At 37.8% G+C, this 26,135-nt stretch overlaps 2 protein-coding genes across 2 annotated transcripts in view; both read right to left on the bottom strand.

The window, feature by feature from the left end:
- Positions 1 to 12,284, bottom strand: part of rars2 (arginyl-tRNA synthetase 2, mitochondrial) — an 18,406-nt gene extending 6,122 nt beyond the window's left edge. Inside the window, exons 1-14 of the mRNA XM_073853050.1 lie at positions 12,160 to 12,284; positions 12,013 to 12,086; positions 10,495 to 10,597; positions 10,142 to 10,225; positions 9,019 to 9,116; positions 6,770 to 6,825; positions 6,543 to 6,626; positions 6,371 to 6,447; positions 6,124 to 6,282; positions 4,433 to 4,539; positions 3,726 to 3,821; positions 3,554 to 3,614; positions 3,396 to 3,472; positions 508 to 632 (exon numbers count right to left, since the gene is read on the bottom strand). Of these exons, the coding sequence (XP_073709151.1) occupies positions 508 to 632; positions 3,396 to 3,472; positions 3,554 to 3,614; positions 3,726 to 3,821; positions 4,433 to 4,539; positions 6,124 to 6,282; positions 6,371 to 6,447; positions 6,543 to 6,626; positions 6,770 to 6,825; positions 9,019 to 9,116; positions 10,142 to 10,225; positions 10,495 to 10,597; positions 12,013 to 12,086; positions 12,160 to 12,195 (1,237 nt within the window). The 5' untranslated portion in view covers positions 12,196 to 12,284. The remainder of the gene's footprint in view (positions 1 to 507; positions 633 to 3,395; positions 3,473 to 3,553; positions 3,615 to 3,725; positions 3,822 to 4,432; positions 4,540 to 6,123; positions 6,283 to 6,370; positions 6,448 to 6,542; positions 6,627 to 6,769; positions 6,826 to 9,018; positions 9,117 to 10,141; positions 10,226 to 10,494; positions 10,598 to 12,012; positions 12,087 to 12,159) is intronic.
- Positions 12,285 to 14,440: 2,156 nt separating this feature from the next.
- Positions 14,441 to 22,344, bottom strand: akirin2 (akirin 2). Its single transcript, XM_073853058.1, has 5 exons — positions 21,874 to 22,344; positions 16,688 to 16,831; positions 15,351 to 15,500; positions 15,190 to 15,261; positions 14,441 to 15,113 (listed from the first exon to the last, which is right to left on the bottom strand). The coding sequence occupies exons 1-5, from the start codon at positions 22,049 to 22,051 to the stop codon at positions 15,103 to 15,105; spliced, it is 555 nt and encodes a 184-aa protein (XP_073709159.1). The 5' UTR covers positions 22,052 to 22,344; the 3' UTR covers positions 14,441 to 15,102.
- Between the last annotated feature and the right edge of the window lie 3,791 nt (positions 22,345 to 26,135).

The raw sequence follows: 26,135 nt of genomic DNA on the forward strand, positions 1-26,135 counted from the left end.
TGAAGCTGATTTCATTAAGTTTCATTCAATTTGTGTTATTAGTCATGTTGGATTACTTTGCAAAAATATGATATTTAGGCGAAGAAAGAAAAATGTACACATCTCCATTCGGTTCAAAAGTTTTCACCCCCGGCTCTTAATGCATAGTTTTTTTTCTTCTGGAGCATCAGTGAGTGTCAGTACTAAATAAACAGTAACATGCATATTATATGATCACTCTTATTTTGCTCAAATAATTAACATTTTGCAAATTCTGCAAGATGCATGTAAACTTTTGACTTCAACTGTATTTTTAGCAATAGATCCTTTTCACATACTGTTAAGACAATGATACATCTCATTTTTCACAGATTAATTCAACGTTTGTATTTGTAGAGTGTCACCCCACACTGTGAGCAACTGTGAGAGCATCAGCATATAAATTGTGAGTGTGTGGATCGCTAGAATAAGGCTGTGATGTGGCTGGTCAGTTATGGTTATGGTCAATCAGTAAGTGTTTTCTCTCACTGCTGGAGCGTCTCATGTTGTCCAGCATCCTGCGGCGCGCCTCCTCCAGCACGTCCTCCAGGAACACCACCTCCCCGCGGCGTGTGCTCATGCCCTGCACCAGCCCGAACGCCACATGAACACACCTGACACACACACATATCACAACAATAACGTGTGCAACTCATTTCAACACAGCATCCTGTCAAGCTCTCAGACTGACATTGAGGTCTGATCTAACAGCATCAATAATAAGCTCTTATGTGTTAGCCAAACTCAACTGTGGATGAAAACAAAATAAAAATGTGATATTTCTGGTTAATCATTCATGTTTGAAATGCATTTTAATTTAAAGGAACTTTTAGTTTCAAGCATGTAAACACTACTAAAATAGTATTTAAAGGAGTAGTTCACTTACAGAGCAAAAAAATACAGATACCCCCTTGTCATCCAACATGTTCATGTCTTTCTTTCTTCAGTCGTAAGAAATTGTGTTTTTTGAGGAAAACATTTCAGGATTTCTCTCCATATAGTGGACTTCTATGGTACCCTGAGTTTGAACTTCCAAAATGCAGTTTAAATGCAGCTTCAAAGAGCTCTAAACGATCCCAGCCGAGGAAGAACCGATCTAGTGAAACGACTGGTTATTTTCTTAAAAAATAAATAAATAAATAAATAAAATAAAATTACATACATTTTAACCTCAAATGCCCATCTTGTCTAGCTCTGTGTGTACTCTGTTTAATGATTAAATGATTAAGTACATAAATTGTAAATGTTTTTAGAAAATAACCAATCGTTTAGCCAGATAAGACTCTTCTTCCTCGGCTGGGATCGTATAGAGCTCTTTGAAGCTGCTTTTTAGAAGTTCAAACTCAGGGCACCATAGAAGTCCACTATATGGAGAGAAATCCTCAAATGTTTTCCTCAAAAAACTGAAGAAAGAAAGACATGAACATCTTGGATGACAAGGGGGTGAGTACATTATCTGTAATTTTTTGTTCTGAAAGTGAACTTCTCCTTCAAGATCAGGCTATAACAAGCTTGAGGATGCATTCAACTGATTATATAATGACAAAAAATGAGGAAATAACTCTATATGTTCACTCCAGATGAACAGGACCACCACCGTTTCATCAAATGATCTGAAATTCAGAAACACTGTTTGGTGTCTCTATTATTTCTCCAAGCATACAGACTGTGTTTTGCACATGGATTGTGGGATGATGTGTGGTCAACAGTGTAAAAGATCCTGCAAAGACGTCTGATGCACATCATACTGCAGGATATTGAGTTAGCAGGTGTCAGGTGTGTACATTTATGGTCATTATGTTGAGTATATTTTGCAAAGGTGTGTCTGTGTCCTGCAGGAGAACAGATCCAGCGCATGTGTGTTTGAGGAGCAGGAATCATGTTTATGGTGGAAACTCTGCATCTCTACGTAAGAGATCTCTTGTACAGTCAGCGGTTCAGACTAAATGCCAGCGCTGTGAGTTTAAGGTGCGTTTGGAAACACTAGGCTCACTTCATTTCCAACATTTGTGTTTGCAGAAGTTTGCAGCATTCGTCCAGTATTTTGCCAGAATAATAGCTTGAGGATTTGACATGTTAAAAGCTAGAGTGTTTGAATGATTGCATTAAGAAATCAATATTTGCATTTCAATTGGAGAGCTGCTTCTTGTGAAGAGTGAACACAAGTGCAAACATCCTTACAACCACTTCCATCAGCTTTAGTCTTTGTTCTTTGAACAACTGCACAGTGCAATCACAATACATGAGCAAATAATGCAAAGTATAATCTTCTAAGCGTAAGCTGTGCTGCCCTATATATAAACAATTTACAATAAAACAAATGTGTGTGTGTGTGTGTGTGTGTGTGTGTGTGTGTGTGTGTGTGTGTGTGTGTGTGTGTGTGTGTGTGTGTGTGTGTGTGTGTGTGTGTGTGTGTGTGTGTGTGTGTGTGTGTGTGTGTGTGTTAGGGGTGGAACGGTTCACAGAAGTCACGGTTCGGTTCGTACCTCGATTCAGACGTCACGGTTCGGTATGATTTCGGTACAGTGGAGGGAAAAGCAAAACAAAAATGCAGAAGGCAATTAGATGTATTTCCACTCACATACCCAACAACCGCTGAACAACGGCAACACACAGTCCTCGTCTTTTCCACCACTCTCTCGCCTGTACTACTGTAACTGACTGGAAAAGCGAAGTTTTCTCAAACTTGCGATCTAAGGGGCAGTTCACATGTCGCGCCTAAAAACGCGTGAAAAACGCTAGGCGCGCCGCTTTCTTCCTGATCAACAAAGCGCTCGAGCGCTTGCGCTCCGGAAGCGTCTGCCGTTTCTAAGCAACCATCAGCTGCGCTCTAGCTCCAAGCCTATGCGTCTCCATGCATTGTTTCTTCTATTAGCGTCAAAATAATGGGGGCTTGACAAATCATAAAGTTCAGGAAATCCCTGGACCACAATGATGGACCGTCGAGCTGACAAAAAATTGCAGAGTGCCAGAGAATGTAGACGGGCTCTGATAGACCGCATACATAGGCGGAGCTCGGCTGCATCGACGCCAATCAGAGCTTCAGAGCTAAAGCGGGGCTAAATATTAGCTGTCCCTAAAGAACCCGCGTATCTAACAGTAGTTCCGCATTACATTAATTATTTTGCAGGCAAGTTTTTTTTTTATTTTCATACCGTGTATTCTCCGTTTAAATTCATGCACCGAACCGTGACCCCCGTACCGATTCGGTTCGAAACGAATACATGTACCGTTCCACCCCTAGTGTGTGTGTGTGTGTGTGTGTGTGTGTGTGTGTGTGTGTGTGTGTGTGTGTGTGTGTGTGTGCGTGTGTGTGAGTGTGTGTGTGTGTGTGTGTGTGTGTGCGTGTGTGTGTGTGTGTGTGTGTGCGTGTGTACCTGTCGGCCCACTGGTGTCCCATGGCTCGCAGGATGTGAAAGAGCTGCTGGAAGTGGACGGTCTGACTCTTATCTGTCTTAAAGAGGGAAGGAGGACTGAGTTACTGCAGAAAGTGAAAGACTAGTGAGGTTGAGCAGTGATTTCAGGTGATTCTTACCACATAGATCATCTCATCAAAGCCAAACCTCTGCTTCCTGTCCAGAGCAGCGGCGACATCTCTGAAACAAACAAACAGAAAGGACACGCGTCACGGCAGGAGACGGCTCTTCACGACCCTGTAAACTCAACACGTGTGTGTATGTGTGGCTCAGACAGGTGCCGTGACACACCTGGTGATGTACAGAGACGTCCCATCACTGCGCACCAGTGTGGCATAAGATGACATATCGCCCGTCCCAGACACATCCACCACACCTGTGCCCTTCCTGTTCAACAAACAAACACAGTCAGTCACCACAACCAAACTCAGCAGAAATCACATTTCATTACGTCTGACTGATGAATATATGCCTTTTAAAGGAATAGTTCACATAATCATCCAGTGAGAAGTCCATCTCCTGTTGTCTCTCACATCAAAATCCAGCAACATATTTGTTTAGAGCTGTTTTGGCTTGTAAACAGTGCTTGATCTGTGCAGATTTCTCTCCTGATTCAGACCAGACCACTTTTTTACTGGATGAAGCACTATTATGAATTACGAACTCAATGTATTTTAGTTAAAAATGTGGTGTGGATTATTGTGATGTTTTGATCAGCTGTTTGGAGTCTCATTCTGACGGCACCCATTCACTCCAGAGGATCCGTTGGTGAGACAGTGATGGAATGACACATTTATACAAATCTGATGAAGAAACAAACTCATCCTAATCTTGGTGAGCATATTTTCATATTTGGATGAACTATTGCTTCAGGTTTACTAGATTGTTTAGGGTTTAATACAAATGATTTGAAATTTTATATGCAATTCAAAATCAGAAATCCTAAATTTATGTCTCATCTTAGGCCAAAACTATCAGAATGTGAGGAGGTGTCGTACTCAGTGGTCTTCAGGAGTCCTGTGGTCATCAGCTGGTCCAGAACATTCTGTGTTTGGTGCTGATGAAACGCCTCTCCAGAGTAATGGTCAAAGTGAACTCCTAAACGCTGAGAGAGAACAGAACCGCCGTCACTCACAATTACAACACATCAAGGCTGGACTACTGCTTTTCTGAATTTATCTCTATGATACTACTGGCTCTACATGAATCCTATTCTTCTTATCTATTTAAACATCACTCTGTTCACTTGACAGAAAACCTGTCGATTCCATCTATCAGCGCTCAAAATTAGATCAAATTTAAACTATTCATGATGTTTTAACACAAGATCACTGTAGTGCCTCAATTCAGTACACTACTGTATATTATACATTCATATCCTATTTTTACTTGATTTTCCTCATTTCTTGTCTAGACTAGATTTCAAGTGCAAATCTCTAAAGATGCAAAATAAACACATAAATCCTTGCTTTGTGAGAAACGGAAATTATGCTAAAAACAAGAACAATCTGCCAATGGGCTCAGAAAAATTCAACTTAATTCAAAGAGAAAACAAGTTTCATTCCCCACTGACAGACATCTGTTTTGTAAACTCAATGAATAGCATTAAAATATCTTAATATCTTTATTTTTCATCTCAAGTAAACATATTTTGATTCATTTTTATATATGTGACCCTGAACCACAAAAGTTATATATTTTTCTTTTATGACAAAAATCATTAGGATATTAAGTACAGATCATGTTCCATGAAGATAAATATATCCAAACTTAATTTCTGATTAATAATATGCATTGCTAAGAACTTCATTTGGACAAATTTAAAGTCGATTTTCTCAAAATCTCCCCCTCAAGTTCCAGATTCCAAATACTGTTCTATTTAAGAGACTACTGTTATACATTAATTCTATTTTCACCTGTTCTTCCTCAGTTTTTGGTTAGTTTTTTTAAACCTGTAAAGATTCTTAAGTCAAGAGATGCAAAATGAAGATACAAAGTCTTGCTTTTGAGAAACTGAAAGTAAGTTTGTGCTTAAAACAAGAAATATCTGCCAACAGGCTCAGATAAATCAACTTAATTCAAAGAGAAAACATTTAATTCCTCATTTAGATATCTGTGTTATCCTATGGTCAAAATGGCAGAAAACAAGTAAACATCTCAAGTAAATGCATCTGATTCAGTTTAAACATGCAAGTTCATATGACTTCTTGTTTGAGTGTTGAATAGCTTTGTTGAATTTAAGAGTTTGGTGTTAATTTCAACCTTTAATATTTTAGTAATGAACAGCTTAACAGGGTTCCCTGTACAGTTTACAGAATTATTTGAGAAAGATTTAAGAAAAATGTGCATGCACCTGAAATACGTTTAATATAAATCGATATCAAATATCCAGTCAAATGCTCATTAGCACATGTTGATGTGAAATCAGTGAGCATGAGAATCTTTCAGCATCTTTTTAAGTGTGCATAAGAATGGAAACAAGACTTAAATGTGCATGCAACTGGCATAATTTAATGTTTTATGCAAAGACTCACTGCATTAGTTAAAATGCACAAAAAGTGATGTAAACAGCGTTTTTGCATAAAAGATCAACTTGACAACAAAGTTCAACACACAGTTCTTCAAAAGCACTTCTAGATATCTAGATAACACATAAATCCCTCATGAATGAAAACTGATAGATAGGTACCTGATAGATGCGTTTGTATTGGTCCACAGTGATCTCCCGAAACCGTCTCCAGAGAGTCAGGGCCTGATCCTCGCGTCGCTCCAGACGTCTGAAGAACTCTGCAGCGGCCGAACGCACGCTCTCATCGCTCTCCGCCTCACGGTTCACCTGAACATACACCTGCGGCCCACAGCGCCAACACAAACAGATCTGAGTGCATGCAACTACATCCAGCCTGAGCCAGTGCAAACCAAACACACAGACGGACCTCGAACAGGTGCTCCAGCGGACGAGTCCTCAGCTTCTCCTGAGAGCCCAAGCGCTCAAAACCTGCGCCTAACAGACCTGCAACACCATCCAGATTCATTAAAACACTCACCGACAAACAACAGGCTCTGTGTCAGATCTAACCTATATCTGGGTTAACAATGCTAACTTACCAAACTGCATTCCCCAGTCGCCCAAATAATTGACTCGAATAACCTCTCTCCCCAGCGCCTTCTTCAGGTTGGCAATGAAGTTTCCTACACAGCACATAACAGCTGTTTTATTAAAATCATCCACTCCATTCAAACACAGCTAAGAATATCCAGTCCTCCCTCTGCTGGAGACACAGGGAACTAGCTTAAGTTGACATGTGCATAACTAATGTAAGTCCTGGTCTTACCGATGATAGTGGAGCGCAGGTGTCCCGCGTGAAATTTCTTAGCGATGTTTGGAGAACTGTACGCAAAAAAGAGTTTGGTGTATAACAACACAGAGCCACAGGTTAAATCAAACCATGCTGTCCGCTATACTGGGTTTCACAAGACAAAGCAAGGCTCACCTTCTCTGCACGACAGTTATTCATATCTGGGGCCAGATTCACCAAACATTCTAAAGAAGAAATTTCTTCTTAACTGCCATTTTCTTCTTATTTTTTAAAATAAGAAAAAAAGTTACGAATATTTTGTATTCCCAAAAATTTGTCTTAAGAATATTCTTTTTTTTTTTTTTTTTCCTGTTTTTTGTTCTTAAGACAAAAATTAAGAAAATTCTAATTCTTGAAAAGAATCTTCTTAAAAACCATCGTAAATAACTTTTTAACTTTAGGATACCCCAAGACTCGTCTCCAAAATATTAAGAATTATTTATTGAATTAATTGTTTTTTTTTTTCAAATGAATTGTTATATTTAAGCATTGCAACACTACTAGTTACGTATAATACATATTAGCCATCGCCAGTCAAGGTCGTGACGAAAAGAGTGTGCGTGCTTATTATGATTATTACGATAATCTGCAGAAAGCACAAAAAAGACAAATCTTGAAGTGTTTATAAATGTGTCTTCAGCCATTGATTCACTTCTCTTCTTAAGAAAAAAATAAGATGTTCATATATTTGCACATATATGCACATATTTGAGAACTTCTTAAGAATTTTTCAAGAATTGCACTTAAGAACGTTCTTACGAACTTCTAAGAATTTATCTTAAGAAATTTCTTAATTTATTTCTTAAGAAGATGTTTGTGAATCCGGCCCCAGGTTTGTACAAAATACTAATGTACTAAGAGAGATATTAAAACACCAAATTCACTGTATTTACAGATGCGATCAAAATTAATCCTGCAAGACATTCTGAGTTCAAACAAGATTTATTTATTTTTCAAAATTACTGATTTTCCTTTTATGCCAAAAATCATTAGGATTAAGGTTAAGTGAACATAACGCTCCATGAAGATAATTTGTAAATTTCTTACCATAAATATACCAAAACTTATTTTTTGATTAGTAATATACATCGCTACGAACTTCATTTGGACAACTTTAAAGGCGATTTTCTCAATATTTAGATTTTTTATTCAGCTTTCAGATGATATATCAGATGATAAATATCTGTTTAAAAAAATTGCCCCTTATGACTGTTAACATTTTATTCTTCTTGATGATTTTGTGCTTTTTCTTCATTGCCCTTAAATGTTTTCTGTAACAAATCAATTCATATTTATTTGTATAACACATTTTTTATGATACACAGTGTCACAAATGCATTTTAAACTGATAAATATTGAGGTTTAACATTTACTGGAGATTTGGAGATCTACCTTCCTGCAGAGTTCAGCTCCAACCCTGATCAAACACACCTGAACCAACTAATCAGGATCTGAAGGAGCTCTTGATAATTACAGACAGGTGTGTTTGATCAGGGTTAGAACTGAACTCCACAGGAAGGTAGATCTCCAGGAACAGGGTTGAGCAGCCCTGATTTAGTGTCTTCTCGTCACCATAAACTGTTTAATTCGACAGAACTATTCATTCTCTGTAGTCTTTGAGAGAGTGTGGCCATATTCATGTATGTGTGACAGCTCAAGCCGTGTTAAAGAGCTGTTAAACACTTCTTTTGTTTTTTCCTTACCATAAATATAAGTGATTTAAAAGCAATAATTATGAATAATTGAATAATTATGACAAAGCTGTATTACAAAAAAAATCTATATATTATATAGTGACATTATCTGTTTATTATCTCTAATAAAGAGATAATTTAATCTCTAATTATGCAACTAAACTGTTACAGATGCAATTTTAAAAACTCTGGATCTTCCTAAAAGCTTACATTTGTAAAGTATTACAGTCTCTGGAGGGTTGAATAATTTTGATTGCAACTGTATGTATATACTGATTTTGAACTTTTAAAATCACTTTCAGTACATTGAATCAGGTTAAGCATTTCAGAAAAGTCTCCTGAAACGCTGTGGCAGGTGCTGTATATGGATGCAAGCACACAAAACCTGCAGTTTTTCACATTTCTTTCTTTTGAAGGTTGATTTAAATATTCTTGGCTTATAAAAGATGGAAAGTTGACAGACTTGTGTTGCAGTTTCACCATCCAGATCTCTGTGTCGTCGACAGGACTGAAAACTACAAATGAACCCACCTGAACTCCACCAGCGTCCTTCCTCCCTGAAGATGGTGCAGAAGCTCACTCTTTACACCGAACCCGTCCGGATCTGAACGCAGCTGCTCTAAGACTTTCTGAAACACAATACAAGAGAGTGTGACACATCCAGACACGCTTTACTCAGAAACTAAAGTCACGCCGAAACAGTAGCAACAAATCTTTTTTTTTTTTCTCAGTATTGAGTGTATCTGAGTGTAATGAAAATATACTCTCTTGAAAATATACGGCTCTTGAGTCATTGCATCAGTTGACTGGATGTTCAGCATGTATGGAGATATATGTATGAGATAATCGGAAAGTCCTATGCACATCACCAGAGAGAAGACTGACTTTTACCGACATTCTGATTAAACTTCTTATGATCAAAACCAGTGTTGGGGAAAAATAAAAAACTTAAAAAAAAAAGTTTTAAAACTGTCTCTGGGAAGATTTAGTGTCTTCCTGCAGCCATAGACTGTTTAATTCAACAAAACCTCTTATGATCAAAACCAGTGTTGGGAAAAGTTACTCTAAAAAGTAATGTGTTACAATATTGCGTTTTTCCATAAAAAAGTAATTAACTGCGTTACTTAGTTACTTTCTATGGACAGTAATGCATTGCATTACGTTACTTTTGTGTTACATTTTGTCACCTGGGCTGGACTTACTTATTTGTTTATTAATAACAAAAAAAAAAGTTTTTTTTTTCGGAAATTGCCTCTGAAATTACTCTGAGAAATGTTAGTAAATAAATGGGAAAATAAAGTAACCTGCGTTACTTATTTGAAAAAATAACATTAAATTTAATAGTAATGTATTACTTTACTAGTTACTTGCCAAAAGTAATCTGAATAGATAATTCGATGCATTACCCTCAAGTCTAAATATTCTAAAAAAAGAAACATGCACAGAAGATTTACAATACGATCTATAATATGCATTTAGAAAAGAAAACTTTTGTTTAATGCCAACATTAAAGGCAATATGTAGCACTGGCCTCAATCAAGCTGTCAAAGCACACAAACAGACAAACATGTTAGTGTTATATGTCTACACAATCTGTCCTGCAGCTCAGGGTAAAGCTATTATACACATGAACAATGATTCAGAGTCGGTTCACCTGAGCCAGGATGAGTTTGTTTAATCTGAAGTGAATCACTCCTCGACCAGCGATGACCTCCTCCACCACCGCATCCCCACTCATCTGGAGCAATCACACAAACACACACACACACACACACACACATATATATATCTAAGAGAGTAAGTAGAATATCTGATATGTGACCAAAACATATTGGAAAAAAACAAGAGTGCTCATATTGCCATTCACAAAAACAGTGAATGAGCTGATCAAAGCAGGAGTAGCCTGTGTGTCACATCTGTAATGCTCCTATAAACGCTCCAATAATTCATTAGATATCTCTACTCTTGATGTCTTGATGTCAGTGTTTCTCCAGAGCGTGGTCTCACCTGATTGGCCAGAGCTTGTGTTTTGGTCTGCAGGTCTCCATCAGCAGTTACAGCTCCATTCTGCACCAGACTGTTCACCGACACACACAAACCAGCGGCACACCTGACAAAACAAACTCTTCATCACATCAACTCATGTGCTGGAGAAATCACACTGGCTTTTTTTTTTCAGTGCAATGAAATTCAAACCAAAACTTATGAAGGTACATTTAAGACCATTCATAACCCAGAAAAGATGTAAGGAATACATTGAAAGGAGCACAATATATTAATATGTTGACTGATTAGCTGATCTGCATTACTTCTTAACTATTTTTACAAAAAAGTACTGTCTTAAGACTTTAAGAATGTAAGACTTTCTGCTCTGATTTAAGATTTTTTTAAGACAGTGTTGGTTAAAGTAACTTAAAAGTAATGCATTACAATATTTAAAAAGTAACATTGCATTACCTTTTAACGGAAAGTAATGGATTAGGTTACTCTTGCGTTACTTTTTATCATCTGGGATGGGCTTGCTTGTTTTTTTTTTAAAGGAGTAGTTCATTTTCAGAACAAAAATGTACAGATAATGTACTCACCCCCTTGTCATCCAACATGTTCATGTCTTTCTTTCTTCATTCAACAAGTAATTATGGACTTCTATGGTGCCCCAAGTTTGAACTTCCAAAATGCAGTTTAAATGCAGCTTCAAAGGACTCTAAACGACCCCAGCCGAGGAAGAAGGGTCTTATCTAGTGAAACCATTTCTAAAACCTAAAAAAGAAATTCCTAAATTTCTTTAAATTTCTAAAAAAGAAAAAAATGGACAGTTTATACACTTTAAACTTCAAAATCATCCTACATCGCCGCAGAAGTACCGACCCTAAGGAAGCTCAAACACTCTTTACAAAAAAAGTAAAACAGCGATGTAGGACGATTTTGAAGTTTTTAAATTGTAATTATTTAACATATTGCTCGATAAGACCCTTCTTCCTCGGCTGGGATCGTTTAGAGCTCTTTGAAGCCGCATTTAAACTGAGTTTTGGAAGTTCAAACTCAGGGCACCATAGAAGTCCACTATATGGAGAGAAATCCTGAAATGTTTTCCTCAAAACACATAATTTCTTTACGACTGAAGAAAGACAGACATGAACATCTTGGAAGACAAGGGGGTGAGTACATTATCTGTACATTTTTGTTTTGGAGGTGAACTACTCCTTTCAACAACAACAACAAAAACGTGTATATTTTTGCCAATTGTAAACGTCCTTCACACCAAAACTGAAATGAATTCGCCTCAAGATGAAGAAATGCCTCTCTCTCTGATTCTCTCTCAACATGGCAACAGAACAGCTGTCAGTCATTAAAAGGGACAACAAAGTGCAACTTGAGTTATCTATTTGAAAAAGTAACTAATTTAAAAGTAATGCGTTACTTTAGTAGCTACTTGGCAAAAAAGTAATCTGATTTCGTAACGCGTTACTTTTAATGCGTGCAGTGGTTTCTACGGGTAGCAGGTGTCTGAGTGCTGGCTCTTACTGTTTCTTTGACACTGGAACTGCAGAGATGAGCGGTATAAACACATCTTCAGACAGTCCACACACCTTTGCAAGCTGTAAAACAAGTAAAGCTATGAGCTGAGATCCTGTGCTGTATATCAGTGTTAGACTGAAAGCACTAATCTACCTGCAGAGCCACACTCCTCCTGAAGAAACACGCCATGAATGTTCACTGATAACAGCAGATACACTCACACTGTCCTCCTCATGATGAAGGGCTCTGACTGAGAGGACAAGAGTCTGAAGTCAGATACTGTCATTACTGTACACGTTTTCAAAATAAAAGTCACCAGGCGCTTCCAAACACTCCTGAGAAATACAGTAGACTCAACATTTAAAGTGGATTAAAACCTTTAATCAAAGTTGTGCTAAGCCCAAAACAATACCCGTTTTGTTTTTTTATTTATTTAAGTGTAAGAGAACACATGCTTGTATTTTGTTAGAGTAAGAGAGTTAGATTTCATTTCGTCATCTCTGTTCATGTATCAAAACAAAAGCCGAATTGCTATCTTTTTCCCTTTTTGAAAAGCATCAAGAGTTAAACTCAAAATTATATTGGAAAAGTATACATTTTAATGTAAATAATTATAAAATTAAATATAAAATTGTACTATAATTTGATGAGAACAAAACGGATTTATTTACATTTTTACATCAAAATTGCTATCAAGATTTGACATCTGAAAAGTAAAGTATGATTAATTAAGTCTTCATGTGGCATTTGACAAGTTGCAAAAATTAAATGTTAGAATAACTAGAATTTTTGTTAAAGTAAACCAGATCTAATTCTAATTTTAAACTTTATTTTATTTTTAATCACATGCCTAATATGTAGAAAACAGAAATAGCTGACCCAGAAATTAAAGTTTGCTGGAAATGTCCTCACCCTATCGCCATCAAGATATAGTTGAGTTTGTATGTTCATCAGATTTGTATAAATGTGTCATTCCATCACTGTCTCACCAACGGATCCCCTGCAGTGAATGGGTGCCGTCAGAATGAGAGTCCAAACAGCTGATCAAAACATCACAATAATCCACAAGTAATCCACCATGTGAGAGACAACAAGACATGGACTTTTGTCACTGGAGGAAGCGTTATTATGGATTATGGACTTGTCTTTGAGATAAAATGTCTTAATGATGGATTTGTTACAAACAAACATGCAGTTTTTGGCTTCCCATGACGTTAACTGATGGATTGGAGTGGTGTGAATTACTTGTGATGTTTTTATCAGCCAGTTACTGTCACATTCAGTTATGAATTATGACTTGTAACCTATATTTTGCATTTAAAAATGACTACATTTGACAAAAAGCAATTTGCATTGCTGGATATTAGAGTCGTCATTCATTTAACATTGTCTATATATGTTTTGCTTGTGTTTTAATTATATTTATGGAATATTTAAATGTAATTTTATAGTGCAGAAATTATTACATATCTTGAAGATATTATTATAAAAGTATGTTTATTAATACATGAAAAAATTGGGTTCTTTTGTGAACTCAGACACTAAAAAGTGGTTTGAGTTCACTTTAAAATCCAGGTAGAAGTTAAAACAGAGTTCCTCTGTTCAATTGGACACTGAAAATAGTTGGACATCTTCACGTTGCACCAAATGGATGCATTTAACATTTTCTTCCAGCACCCAGTTTCACAGACAAGACTTAAGCCTAGTCCTAGACTAAAATGCAAGTCTGAGCTGTTTCAACTGAAAGAAATGTATCAAAATACATCAGTGCCGTTCTTTTGTCTGAAGATGCACACCAGTAATGTTTTTTTTCCAAGGCATGTTTATAAAAATGAATTAAATGTCCTAATTGAACTGTGGCCTAATCCTGGTTTAGGCTAAACCCTGTCTACGAAACCAGACCCAGGAGTGCATGACCTCATAGTCTCACTAAATCCTGCGAGAAACACTGAGTTCAGTTGTCAGTAAGGTAACAGATAATTCAGCAACAAATGAATCAGTAAAGACAGAAGAAAATCCTCTGACTGGTCTATACTGTGCAAATCAGACCCAGAGTTTGGGGTACCTGGACCCAACGAAACCCAAAGACACATCCAAGTGTGTGTCAAGAGCTAGGAGTGATCAGTGTTGCCAAGTCCACAGATTTCCAGCAAAATCGGGATATTTTAACACTGTTGCTGTGGGCTGTTTTTCACGTCTGTGGGTTGAAGCGAACCCAATAATGTGATATTTAGCCGCTGGAATGTGAATTTTCCCAGGGGAAACTCAATTGTGTGGGTTCTGTGGTGAAAACCTGGCAACCCTGTCACTATAGTTTGTCTATTAATTTCACTTGATATTGCACTGACTACTTAACCCAGGCACAATAGGAATCTAGTACAAGAAACCCAAATGATCCCATGTAAAGAGCACGTACATGAAGAAAGAACACCAGTTATGTAAACATTTTATTTGTATATCTTCCCAACGTAAGTCATTTAAACTACAGGAGCAGTAAAACCATAATGCAGAGGAAAGGGGCAAAAAAAAAACTAAAATGAAACAAAAATAAATACAAAGCATGAAAACAGACTCCAATCAAAATAAATGCAGTGTTTGATTTGTACATGAAAACTCCAGATGAAAGCCAGGATGTATTTACACAAAGCTATGAACAGCAGTCTCCGAGATCCACGCCGTCTCACGTTTATCATGGCAATCGACGTCATTTACGGCGAATAAAAGGCATTTTACAAAACGGAACGTAAAAAACGAGGACGAAATGACAGGTGAGTGTATAAAAGGCGTCGTCAAAGCCTAATAAATATCCAGGGTTCGGTACGAGACACAAGAGCCACTGATCGGAGTAATAGTTGCGGAGGTGTATACGGGCGTTGACGAGGGCAGGAAGCACTCAGCCGCTGCAGAGAGAGAGAGAGTGGTTACGCACTGACAGAAGCCTGACACATTACTCTGTGCCCAGCGAAGGGGAAAGATGCGATTGGCACTGCTGGACACCCAGCTGGACCTATTCTGAGTGTCAGGAGCTCACACAGGCAGAGATCCACTAGAGCACGCCACCAACCGCAGGACACCACCACGACTGACGGACCCCGCTCAGGACACATCTGCGGGACCACAGAACACGTCAGACAAACACACAGAACACAGTCATCAACGCAAACCAGACCGGAGCATACGTACAGCTGGCGGGCTGCTCCCCAAACCGCCTCATCAACTGGTCGTGGGTGAACTTCACGAAAGCATCGTATTGTTCTGTGAAAGCAAAAAGAAACAACTCCATTAACAGGAGAGCACATTTAGGGACCGTTTCAGGACATAAATGACTGCTCTACAGCTGATACCTGCGAGTTTGGTCGTCAAGATCTCGTCGTACTCTTCCCGCACCTTCTCCTCACGCTCCTTCAGCAGACGCTCGCAGATCATCCCCACCTGCTTCAGCGTGAACAGCGGCTGCTCGCGTCTGGAGGGGGACACCGATCCAGAGGACGCACCTGTGAGAGACATCAAGACAGTCACTGAGACGTTCGCTAATAAATGAGCATCAAAGCATCCATTACACTGACATTGGTTATGGCTACTTCAAATTTAGGTATCATGATATCACCGGTGTGAAGCGACAATTTTTCTCTTTGAAGGATTGGTTGACTTCCAGAACAAACATTTCCAGATAATGTACTCACTCCCTTGTCATCCAAGAGGTTCATGTCTTTCTTTCTTCAGTCGTAAAGAAAGTATGTTTTCAGGATTTCTCTCCATATAGTGGACTTCTATGGTGCCCTGAGTTTGAACTTCCAAAACGCAGTTTAAATGCAGCTTCAAAGGACTCTAAACGATCCCAGCCGAGGAAGAAGGGTCTTGTCTAGCGAAACAATCGGTTATTTTCTTAACAAATTAACAATTTATATACTTGAACCTTAAATGCTCATCTTCTCTAACTCTGCGTGAACTCTGTGTATTTCACAGTTAGGGTATGTCAAAAAAACTCCCATCTCATTTTCTCCTTCAACTTCAAAATGGTCCTCCATCGCTGTTTTACCTTTTTTTGTAAAAGGGTGTTTGACTCTCCTTGCACATCGACTTTGTAAACACTGGGTCGGTACATCAGCAGCAATGTAGATGATATTGAAGTCGGAGAAGAAAATTAAATGAGAGTTTTTAAACATATGCAAACTGTCTTGAACTGGAATACACAGAGTTCAGGCAGAGCTAGACAAGCATTTAAGGTAAAAAAGTATATAACTTTTCCTTTTTTTTTTTTTTTTAGAAAACAACCAATTGTTTCTCTAGATAAGACTCTTCTTCCTCGTCTGGGATCGTTTAGAGTCCTTTGAAGCTGCATTTAAACTGCATTTTGGAAATTCAAACTCGGGGCACCATAGAAGTCCACTATATGGAGAGAAATCCTGGAAAGTTTCTCAAAAAACTATTTCTTTACAACTGAAGAAAGAAAGACAAACATCTTTGATGACAAGGGGGTGAGAACATTATCAGGAAGTGAACTATGGAGGCTGTGAAAAGTTTGGCTCAAATTTCAGGGCAGGACATCATCAAAGAGTGGTGACCTCTTCACAAAAACTAACAAGAGCCTAAATGCATTTTGAGGAAGTTCCAGAACAGCAGGAGCCACACAGACGTGGAGCAGTGAAGGGTTAGTGGTGATGGAGGAGGTGTGCAGTACCTGTGAGTGCGGCTGTGCTGCTGATGGAGGAGTGCGGCTGAGAGTCCAGGGGGCAGCAGGAGTCTGTCTGCTGGAAGCTGTTCTCCAGGTGTCTCCTCTTCTGCATGCGCTTGTACTCCTGCTTGATGTTGCTCAGGATTTGCTCTGGAAGACGGAAGTAAAACATTAGTAACAAACCTTCATTAACAAGCCAGCATTTCAAAACGTGAACACAAATAGGGCTGGGATATTTTCAAAATGTTCAAAGGTAATGTGATTGGTTCTAAATAGCCTGATTTAATTGACATTAATCAGAATAGTCAGAATAAATCCATTCCAATCTCAGATTCTCAAAGTACTGTTTAGTAAACTTCGCAATACCAATCCAAACAAATATTTTAAGGGATAGTCCACACAAAATTTAAATTCTGTCATTAATTACACGCCTGCATGTCGTTCCAAACCTGTAAGACCTTCATTCGTCTTCGAGACACAAATTAAGATATTTTTAATGAAATCTGAGAGCTTTCTGACCCTGCATAAACAGGGTCACGTTCAAGGACCAGAAAACAAGAATGAACATTGTTAAAATATTCCACATTACAACCATATCTCAATTTGTGTTCCGAAGGTAATTAAAGTTCTTATGAGTTTGACTTTATTTTACTTATGTTTATTGTACTTGTGTTGATCACAATTTTGAGTGCTGCACAACAGAATAGGTCATGATGTGATCGAGGGTCTTGATCTTATTTTCATAAATGAAATGCTATTTTTTAACCTTTCTACCAGCCAATGATAACTCTGAAAGAAAACGACAAGAGCACAGATCAGTGACTGAGAGTGCATCTGATTGACAGATAAACCACAAGCTCCTATATTAGTGTTGTTATTGATTATTTTCTTTCTGTGCAGTTTGTTAATTATGTGCAAAGCATACTGATAAAGTGAACATCATTCAGCTGAACTGTGCACATGTACTTTAGACACTTCATGTCTTGTTTAACTCATGCAATAAACACATGTCCAGTGCTGAGCTGTGGGCTATGACTAATTTCATAAACGCAGACTAATTCACAATTTAAAATCAATCAGAGCTACAGAAATGATCAATTCTTTACAAATAGACCTTCATATTATAAGCAGCTACTTTCTATGACAGCACATTTTGCAGTCATAGCAAAATTAAGGGGTGGGAGAAAAAATAGATTCTCTGATGCATCGCAATTCTCTCTTCAACGATTCTGAATCGATTCCTAATATTTCTGAATCGATTCTGAGCTTGTTTTGCAACTGCATCAGTGCTTTCCACCAGCCCCCATTCTCATCATACCAGACACAGTAAATGTTTGTAAGACAAATAAATATGAGATGGGAAGAAAATATATATTGCCATGCTTTTCTCTTGCATTTATATCGTATACAAAAATATACAATTTTGAACACAGAAATATTAAATGATGTAAATAACTGAAACGATCTGCCAGCAGGTGGTGGTAAGACACTGATTTAATTACTGAATCATATTCATTTGATTCGTTTGAACGGATGGTTCATTCAAGAATAAAGCAAGTGACTCTTTGTGAATGGGAAATTGAGTCATTTCACTAGATTCGTTTAAAAACGCACGTTCATTCATAAACGAAACACTGCTGTGTTTGAGTGGAGATGCGCAGCGGCTCAGCTGTGACTTGTTTCAGATTACTTTTGACGACGAAATAGAGCTAAATCAGGCAATAGTGTTATAGTCAGACAATGTAAGTCACTTAATAATAACTTCTTGTTTATTTAACTGTTGTAATTAATCAATATCTCGTTTACAAACTCCCTTAAAAATGATTAAAAGCTGTCACTCATCTTAGTTCGCAATCTCACAAAGCTCTATTATAATAAACAAAGCTACTGTCCATTCAGTCTCTTATTTACACTCTCTCTACACTTGAGATACATTAGTCAACGTGCAAAACACATAGAAACCTTTGAAGCTCCACTCAGTGCAAATACAAATATGCTGGTCGGGTCAGTCGCACATGGTGCTCCTAAATATTTTTTAATAGTCGCACGTAGTAGTTTCTTTTTGCCCTTGAACGGCGGGTCGCACCATTGAGAAATTAGGTCGCACTCTAGAGCCCTGATATGCAAATACTTCACCATTGTCTTCAATCATCTCTCTACTCTGTTTATGTGGTAAGTCAAATTGTATGTAATGTTATGTAACAGGCTAACTTGTCCCCTTAGTGACTCGCGTTATTTTACCAGAACGCGTTGTTTTCCGTTCTGAATACATATATACACACATACATATATATATATATATATATATTTATAAAAAAAAAAAATCACGATACCTTGATTTAATAAAAAATTAAATAGTCTTAAAACGTAAATTCAGATTAATCGAAAAAAATCGAAAGAATCGCTCAGCCCTAGCTGCTTGTCTATGATCTAATAATAAAACGGCAGTAAAGAACACTTTTTTTTAAACAGGTCATTGTTTTAAAAAGTACCTTGCTTATATAATTTAAAAAATAAAGTAAAAAATAAATTTGATATAAAACATGAAAATGTAGCCATGTGCAGTACTATTGAAAACTGAGAATGTGAACATCGTGATATTTAGTTGATAATGAAAACAGTCATTAAATTGAATCTTGAAACCAGTGAAGATTGACACACCTACTTTTTACAGAGATTCTAACTATAAACAAAAAGCATAGAAACTGCAATTTTACATGTTTTTAAAATTGTAAAGTTGTATTTGCACAGCAGAAGAATTAATTGGGGAAAAAATGTAGATCAAGAAATGTTTTGGAATCAGATCGTGACTCCCAGAATCGGAATCGGATCGTGAAGAGCCTGAAGATTCCCACCCCTAGCAAAATTAGGTTCCTCCAATCTAAAAAAAACAAGAATCGAAATCAACAGTGAGCAATCAATACTTGGAATCAAATATTTTAGAATCAAACAGTCCTAATGAGGGAGTAATTAATGAAAGAATTATACTTTTAGGTTGAACTACCCCTTTAATCCTGGTTCTGTGGAGCCTCTGCCCTCACATTTTCCATATTCGTCCTTATTTACTCCACTGATCATCAGCTTGTTAGGAGACTCCATAAACTCAACTCAGTGTGCTAGATAAACCCCAAAGTACACTTTGTTTTTATAGCATATACTGGGTCAGTGTTACCACCTTGTGGAACAACTGATTACTGCAAAACAAATTAAATGTGCATGTGCTACTTAAAAATGTGCACTCGGTGCACTGGGTGGTGCACGTACTATTGTTGATGAAATTTGCAGCACACGCACTGTACTCTGACTCTCGTTTATGCGCAAAGTGTGATGCATACTTAGGGCTTAAGGGAGACAGTAAATGGTCCCCAGCTACTGTCATAAGGCCCTGTTTTACACTAGGTATAAAGATGCATTTGGTGCAAACCGGGTTTAAAAAAAGTTGGTCCATTTCAGTTCCAGAGTTACTAGTTCCATGTTAAAGAGCAGGTGTACATGGTTATGAGTTTGACCTAGCTGTTTACAACTAGATCACAGAACACACATCTTAAAACCTGCTGTAAACCAATTATAGTGTGGCAGAGAGACATCAGGAACCATTCCTGAACAACACACAACAGAGACATCTGTCCAGACAATAACACACCCTATCTGAATGGTCAACACCTGTAACTCCACCATTAATGTGAACGATCACTTCAACTATTATCCTTAAAGGAACACTCCACTTTTTTTTTAGGAAATAGGCTCATTCTCCAACTCTAGAAAATCACATCTTTACATTTTCCGCCGGTCTTAGTACACAATATAACTGCAGAAGAGTCAAGTTTTAAATAGGACAAACATCGGAACTCATTGGTTATTTTTGAACGCGATGCTATTGGTCTCATAGGATTCAATGATCTATGCTAAGCTATGCTAAAATTGACATGGTCAGAACAGGAGAACGGCTGAATGGATTTCAAAACGGTAAAACTCAACTTATTAACTCAGGAGGAGTTGGAGAACCAGCATATTTTAAAAAAAAAAAAAAAAAAAAAAAAAAAAGTGGAGTTTTCGTTTAATTCACATTCAGACTAAAACCTCATTTGCATTATTAGAAGGAAAACGGTTTTGAAAAGAGTATAAAATGCTATTGCTTATTTCTAGTCTGCTGAAGCCATGTTTCATGCTAAAAACACCAACACCTTCAGCAAGTGTTATCTCCAAAGCTTACCGTTTTTTTGTTTTTTTTTTACAGTTTCTATAATCTACTTCATATTATGTGTCACTATCACATTATTTACTGTACTTCATGGGAGTGGGCGGAGCTAAAGCGCTCTCTGGGCGTGGTCTGCTGAGTACAAGCAATCCTGTGATTGGAGAATTCTTTACTTGAAATAAATAAGTTGAAATAATGAGGGCTGGCTTCAACAGAACAAATGCAATCAATAAACGACCTCGTGGCTCATACCAGATCTATCGTTCAAGGTTTACAAGTTATCTTTAAATATCGATTTCCTTACGGAGAAAACAAATGGGTGTTTTACTTCCGGAACCAGCTGTTCACAAACACTAGCGCTTCGACAAAAACACTAGGTGTGATTTCTCACCTCCAGCACAGACATTAAATGCCATTTTGTCAGGTAATGATTCTCCGGAGAGCTATCGTGTCATAAAAAGACCCAGCAGCAGGAAGAGACAAACACTGAGCTCTACATCATCACTTCCAGTCCATGACACACAGAACGGAAAACACTCGAGAACCGCTGATCTCACCAACACAAACAATGCTATTACAGAAGTCACTTACACCGATGATAACCCTGTAGAAATAGTCTAAACGTACTTAATAGACACCGTGGCAAACAACAGGAGAAACAAAGCCTAACACTAACAGGAACATAGTTCTGACATTTCCGCCTGTGTGTGAAGATCACAGCGGGTTAGCATTTAGCAACATTCCTGATCCATTACAATCTAAACAACTTCAATTTCGACCATCTTATTCTAGTATTGTGGCGTAAATAACACTATGGGCGATAAGAGAGGCTTTCACAGACATACTTTCTATTTATAGTCGTGTGTTTTGATGTGGAGGAGATGTTGCCAGCTGACAGTGGAGCAGCAATGGCTGCGTTCAGGGACTTTCAGAGTCATTTGACCTGTGTACACACTATAGTCTTGACTGTTTGATTGATTAAAGCTCGACAGACCTGTGGTGAGGGCTGAAGACACTCTGCCGAAGGGCGAGGGCTCCATGCGCAGGTATTTCTGCGGAGAGGCGCTGGAGCTGGACGGCGACATGGGCGCACATCTCCTCCTCTTCGGAGACGCCGGGTTCATCAGAGGATCGAAATCCATAGTCCTTTTAAGAGTGGCTCCACAAGCCATTTTGTCGAAAGTTGTGTTTGATTAAAAAAGATCTGGCGAAAAGAAATAATCCGCACGAACAGCGAGAGACCCCCTGCTAGTCACAGTCCTGCTTTGATCTCAAGGGAACACGACTCGATCGCTTCGTTTTTGTTTAAATTCTACGTTAAACACCCGGCCAAAATCTTCCCTAATAAAACACAAACGCGTATATGCGACAAGAAACACAGTTTGGAGTCGATACTCCTCATGAAAGCACCGATGATTTCGGATTGTGCTGAGATCGCGTCAGACGCCTCTTTAGTGAGCGCTAGCCGGCTAACAAATATGGCGTGGAAACAAAACATTTGACGAAGGTGCTTCTAGGCGCATGCGCGGAGGCTTCCAGGCGAGGCTGGTACTTGTAGTTTTTGCGAGATTCTTCCTCGTACAGGATTCCTGCGAAGGCGTGATATGAAAACTACAAAACCAATAAAGCCACGCTCGCGGTTTTCTCGAATGAAGTCGCTCATTGGTTGTTTCGGTTTGTTTGTGGATTTGAAAAAAGCCCCTAAATCTCCTCCCATCAACTCGGAAGGGCTCAAACAACATTTATGTTAATACGTCATACTACTGTAAACTTAACTGATATAAAATAGATCAAACTGAGTTTAGATTTCAAGCACTCGTAAAACATAAAATATCTATTTTTCATTATAAAACATTTCAAAACAAAACAGCCATTACAGCTTTCCTTTCATTTAAGGCCTACTCCTAATATAGCTTTGTTTATATGTTTCCATCTTTATATTCGGATTACAATATTTATTTAAGTATGATTATTAGTTTGTTATTATCACACAAAAAATTAAATTCGGTCATTTATTCACCCTCATATCACTGCAAACCTGTATAAATACCTTTTTTTCTGTTGAATGTAAAAGATGATGTTTTGATGAATGTTGGTAAGCAAACCTTTTTAGTCTCTGAGTAGGTACTGTATTTGATGAAGAACTTACATGACTTACCTGATTGTTTATAAAGTACGTTCCAGTATAAATACAGTATGAATGAAACCCTGTCGTACTACATCTGGACATTCACAGCTTCTCTCCTGTTGCCTTGTGGGACAGTAAAGTGTCCACTGTAAGCACACTTCAAAATAGGTAAGTGTTGAAGTATGCATATCTGCTGCGTAGCTCTAGTCTCCTGCAATATCAGATTAATACATGGACTTCTTGTGTGTTAATTGGCATTTGTCAGGTCAGTCTGGGACTGCTCTCTAAGGCTCTCCAAGGTTTCTTCATTCACTTATAATAGCACTGAATTCAGGATGAAAACATATAAATGATGCCTGCTTCTCAGTTCATGATCAAACTGTGCAAAAATGTTGACCTGTCTCTTGTTCTCAGGACTGGATGAGCCTTAGATCTTATGGTGATACTGTATGCTTATATTAGTTATGTTAAAGCTCACAAGGCTGTGATGCTTATTTAGATCTGATGGACCGAACGCCCATAAAGTGTATGCCTTTCTCGATGACCACAGCATGAAACGGCATGTTTTTAAAAAAGCATCCAGCTGAAGAGATACCTGAGTCTTCTACTCTTCACTTCGGAGTTTCTTAATGTCAGAAAACCTTTTTTGTCTTACATTTCATAATCTCAAGCGAGCTTAATGTTTCTGCCATTTTTTTCTGTGGATTTGAATGTAATTAAGGGACCAAAAGGTAGCCAAAATACACAGAGTGAAGGCCCTGAAATGAAGGCTGCCTTCCAAGAATCCTCCAAAATGAGTCTGTGCACTAAAACACTCTGACTGAGAGTCTAAAATGAAAGAATTAGCTTATTCATGAGGGTGTGGAAAGAGCCATTCTAAAATTTTTAAGTAAAGTGAGAATACAGTGAGTTAGGCCGTAGAAATTAGCATTTTCTCTCTGTTTATTTACAGCACACATGGATGCACATCGTAAACTCCTCAAATCTATTAAGTTTGGCTTCAGCCCTAACGAAAGAGACCTAAACAAGCTAATCAAGATCTTCAGAGTTACAAGAAAATTACACAGAGGTGAGTTTGATCAGGGTTTGAGCTAAATGAAACATTTGTCTTTGACTACTTTGTTTTGTTAGATTTTAATTAATTATTATTAGCAGTAGTATTGTTAGTCTTTTTACAGAAACAATGAATTACCAATGTCCCAAGCAGCACCAGCGGTCCATAATGACGTTTTGACAAATATACATGCATACGTTTTCATTTATACAGTTGCATATTTTGTATTTTGTGAAGTTCTGCCATAAAAGATGTCTGGTTAACTTAAGAGTTTAGTTGTTGTTGTGTCAAGCAATAACCTAATTTCTAAACAATTTTTATTTAAAAATAAAAAGCCAGGATACAGTGGTGGATATGCACGATTGCAACCCTTTACAGACACATTGGCAATATAAATCACTAGTAACTGCTGAGTAAAATAAAATATTTACTAGTAATTTTAGTGAGTTCATTGGTGACTCTTTTTCCACCATCTACTGACAAAGCGTGACTCAAGGATATGAAGACAAAACTAAAGAAAGACTGGAATGGCAGCTGGTCAGCTGAAGCAAAGCAGCCCTAGAAGTAGGCAGTTTAGGGTCTGCCATCTTTGCACTGTGCCCTTCAAATGGAGTTGAAAAATATGGCCAGATGAAACCAATGACAGAGCAAAGTTGTATTTGCAAGTTGGAAACTCTTGTATGTTTGGACATCCCTGGCCTATAGGAATACATGTGCTACAGGCATGTAGCATTTAGGCAAAGTGACAGTTGCAAGAATAATACAACGATTTTAGTCGTTTTCATGGATCCATGTGAATGGGGATTGATTTATCCTCTATGTGCAATACTTTTCTGTATTTATAGAGGGGTTGCACTTATGTCACGGTTTTTGGGTCAGTTACCCGGATGCACGGCCAGATTGGAGATACTCAGATGTAAACAACAGCATCTGCTAATTTATGCTGTTTAAACCATAGTTAAAGCTGTTAAATCATATAGAGAATGTCTTAGTAAGCAGGAAAGGGTGCAATATTTTGACATAGTAAAATTTGTTGTAACTTTTGCCAGTCTATCCACCTTATTTTTCCTGTAAGAGCAAGCATGGTCAATTGTAAACCGAATGTGTCTGGCTTCTGGTCTCATCTGCTTCCAGCTGTTTTTAGCTGTACAAAACAGCTTGTTTTGCTGCTTGATATTGCAAATTGGTGTGTTTTACCATTTATAATTATGAAATGGTTTTGTGTGCAAACAGTTTTACCGTTAACTGCACTTTGTTATTGTTTGCGTTATTTCCCTACGGCTGCCTATGAACTGGAAGTCTAACATATTATCAGGAAAAAGCTTACTTCTGCACTGAACAATAAGGCATATAGTACTCCAAATGTTTTCCCGGTCTGATTGATTAGTACGGTCCAAAACATGGCAATAACTGACCATTTTCAGCAGCAATAATCAGCACATTATGTGAGTTCCGTTTGGTTCAGTGGCATTGTTTATGCTCAGTGCCATCAATATGGCAGAGTGATGATGCATCAGGAAGAATAACAATGTGCAGTAAACAATAAACTGTTTGCTCTACAAACCAGTGTGTTCATAATTAAGATAATACATTAAAATAAAATGGTAAAACACACCAATTTGCGATATCAAGCAGCACAATTAGCTGTTCTGTACGACTAAAAATAGTGTGTTTTCACGATGTGTCATCAATTGTCCATATTGACGCACTGAATGTAAACAATGCCACTGAACCAAATGGAACTCACATACTTTGCTGATTATTGCTGCTAAAAATGGTCAGTTATTGTTGTTTTGGGCTGTACTAATCAGACAGACCAGGAAAAACATTTGGAGTACTTTAGACTGCTAAAAGTTATAACAAATCAATGAGAAGAGTGCAAAAACTTCCTGTCTGAGGAACAAAAGGCATTTGTGGTTGGCCAAACTGAACAACTGGGCAAGAATCTTGACAACATTTGTATTTGTGATTATGATATTTGGTCAGGTAGGTGAAATATTAGGCTAATATCTTAATTAATACTATTTAAATGTATCTTTACCACCTATTAACTTTAGTTTGTCAAAATATATAA

This window comes from Garra rufa, chromosome 13, assembly GCF_049309525.1.
Source record: "Garra rufa chromosome 13, GarRuf1.0, whole genome shotgun sequence".
NCBI lineage: Eukaryota > Metazoa > Chordata > Actinopteri > Cypriniformes > Cyprinidae > Garra > Garra rufa.

Excerpts from the sequence above, each read along its gene's own strand:
- akirin2 (XM_073853058.1), bottom strand. The coding sequence starts at position 22,051 with ATGGCTTGTGGAGCCACTCTTAAAAGGACTATGGATTTCGATCCTCTG. Across the intron at positions 16,832-21,873 it reads GTCTTCAGCCCTCACCACAG|AGCAAATCCTGAGCAACATC; the intron begins GTCTGTCGAGCT and ends TCCGTCTTCCAG. Across the intron at positions 15,262-15,350 it reads CTTGACGACCAAACTCGCAG|AACAATACGATGCTTTCGTG; the intron begins GTATCAGCTGTA and ends TTGCTTTCACAG.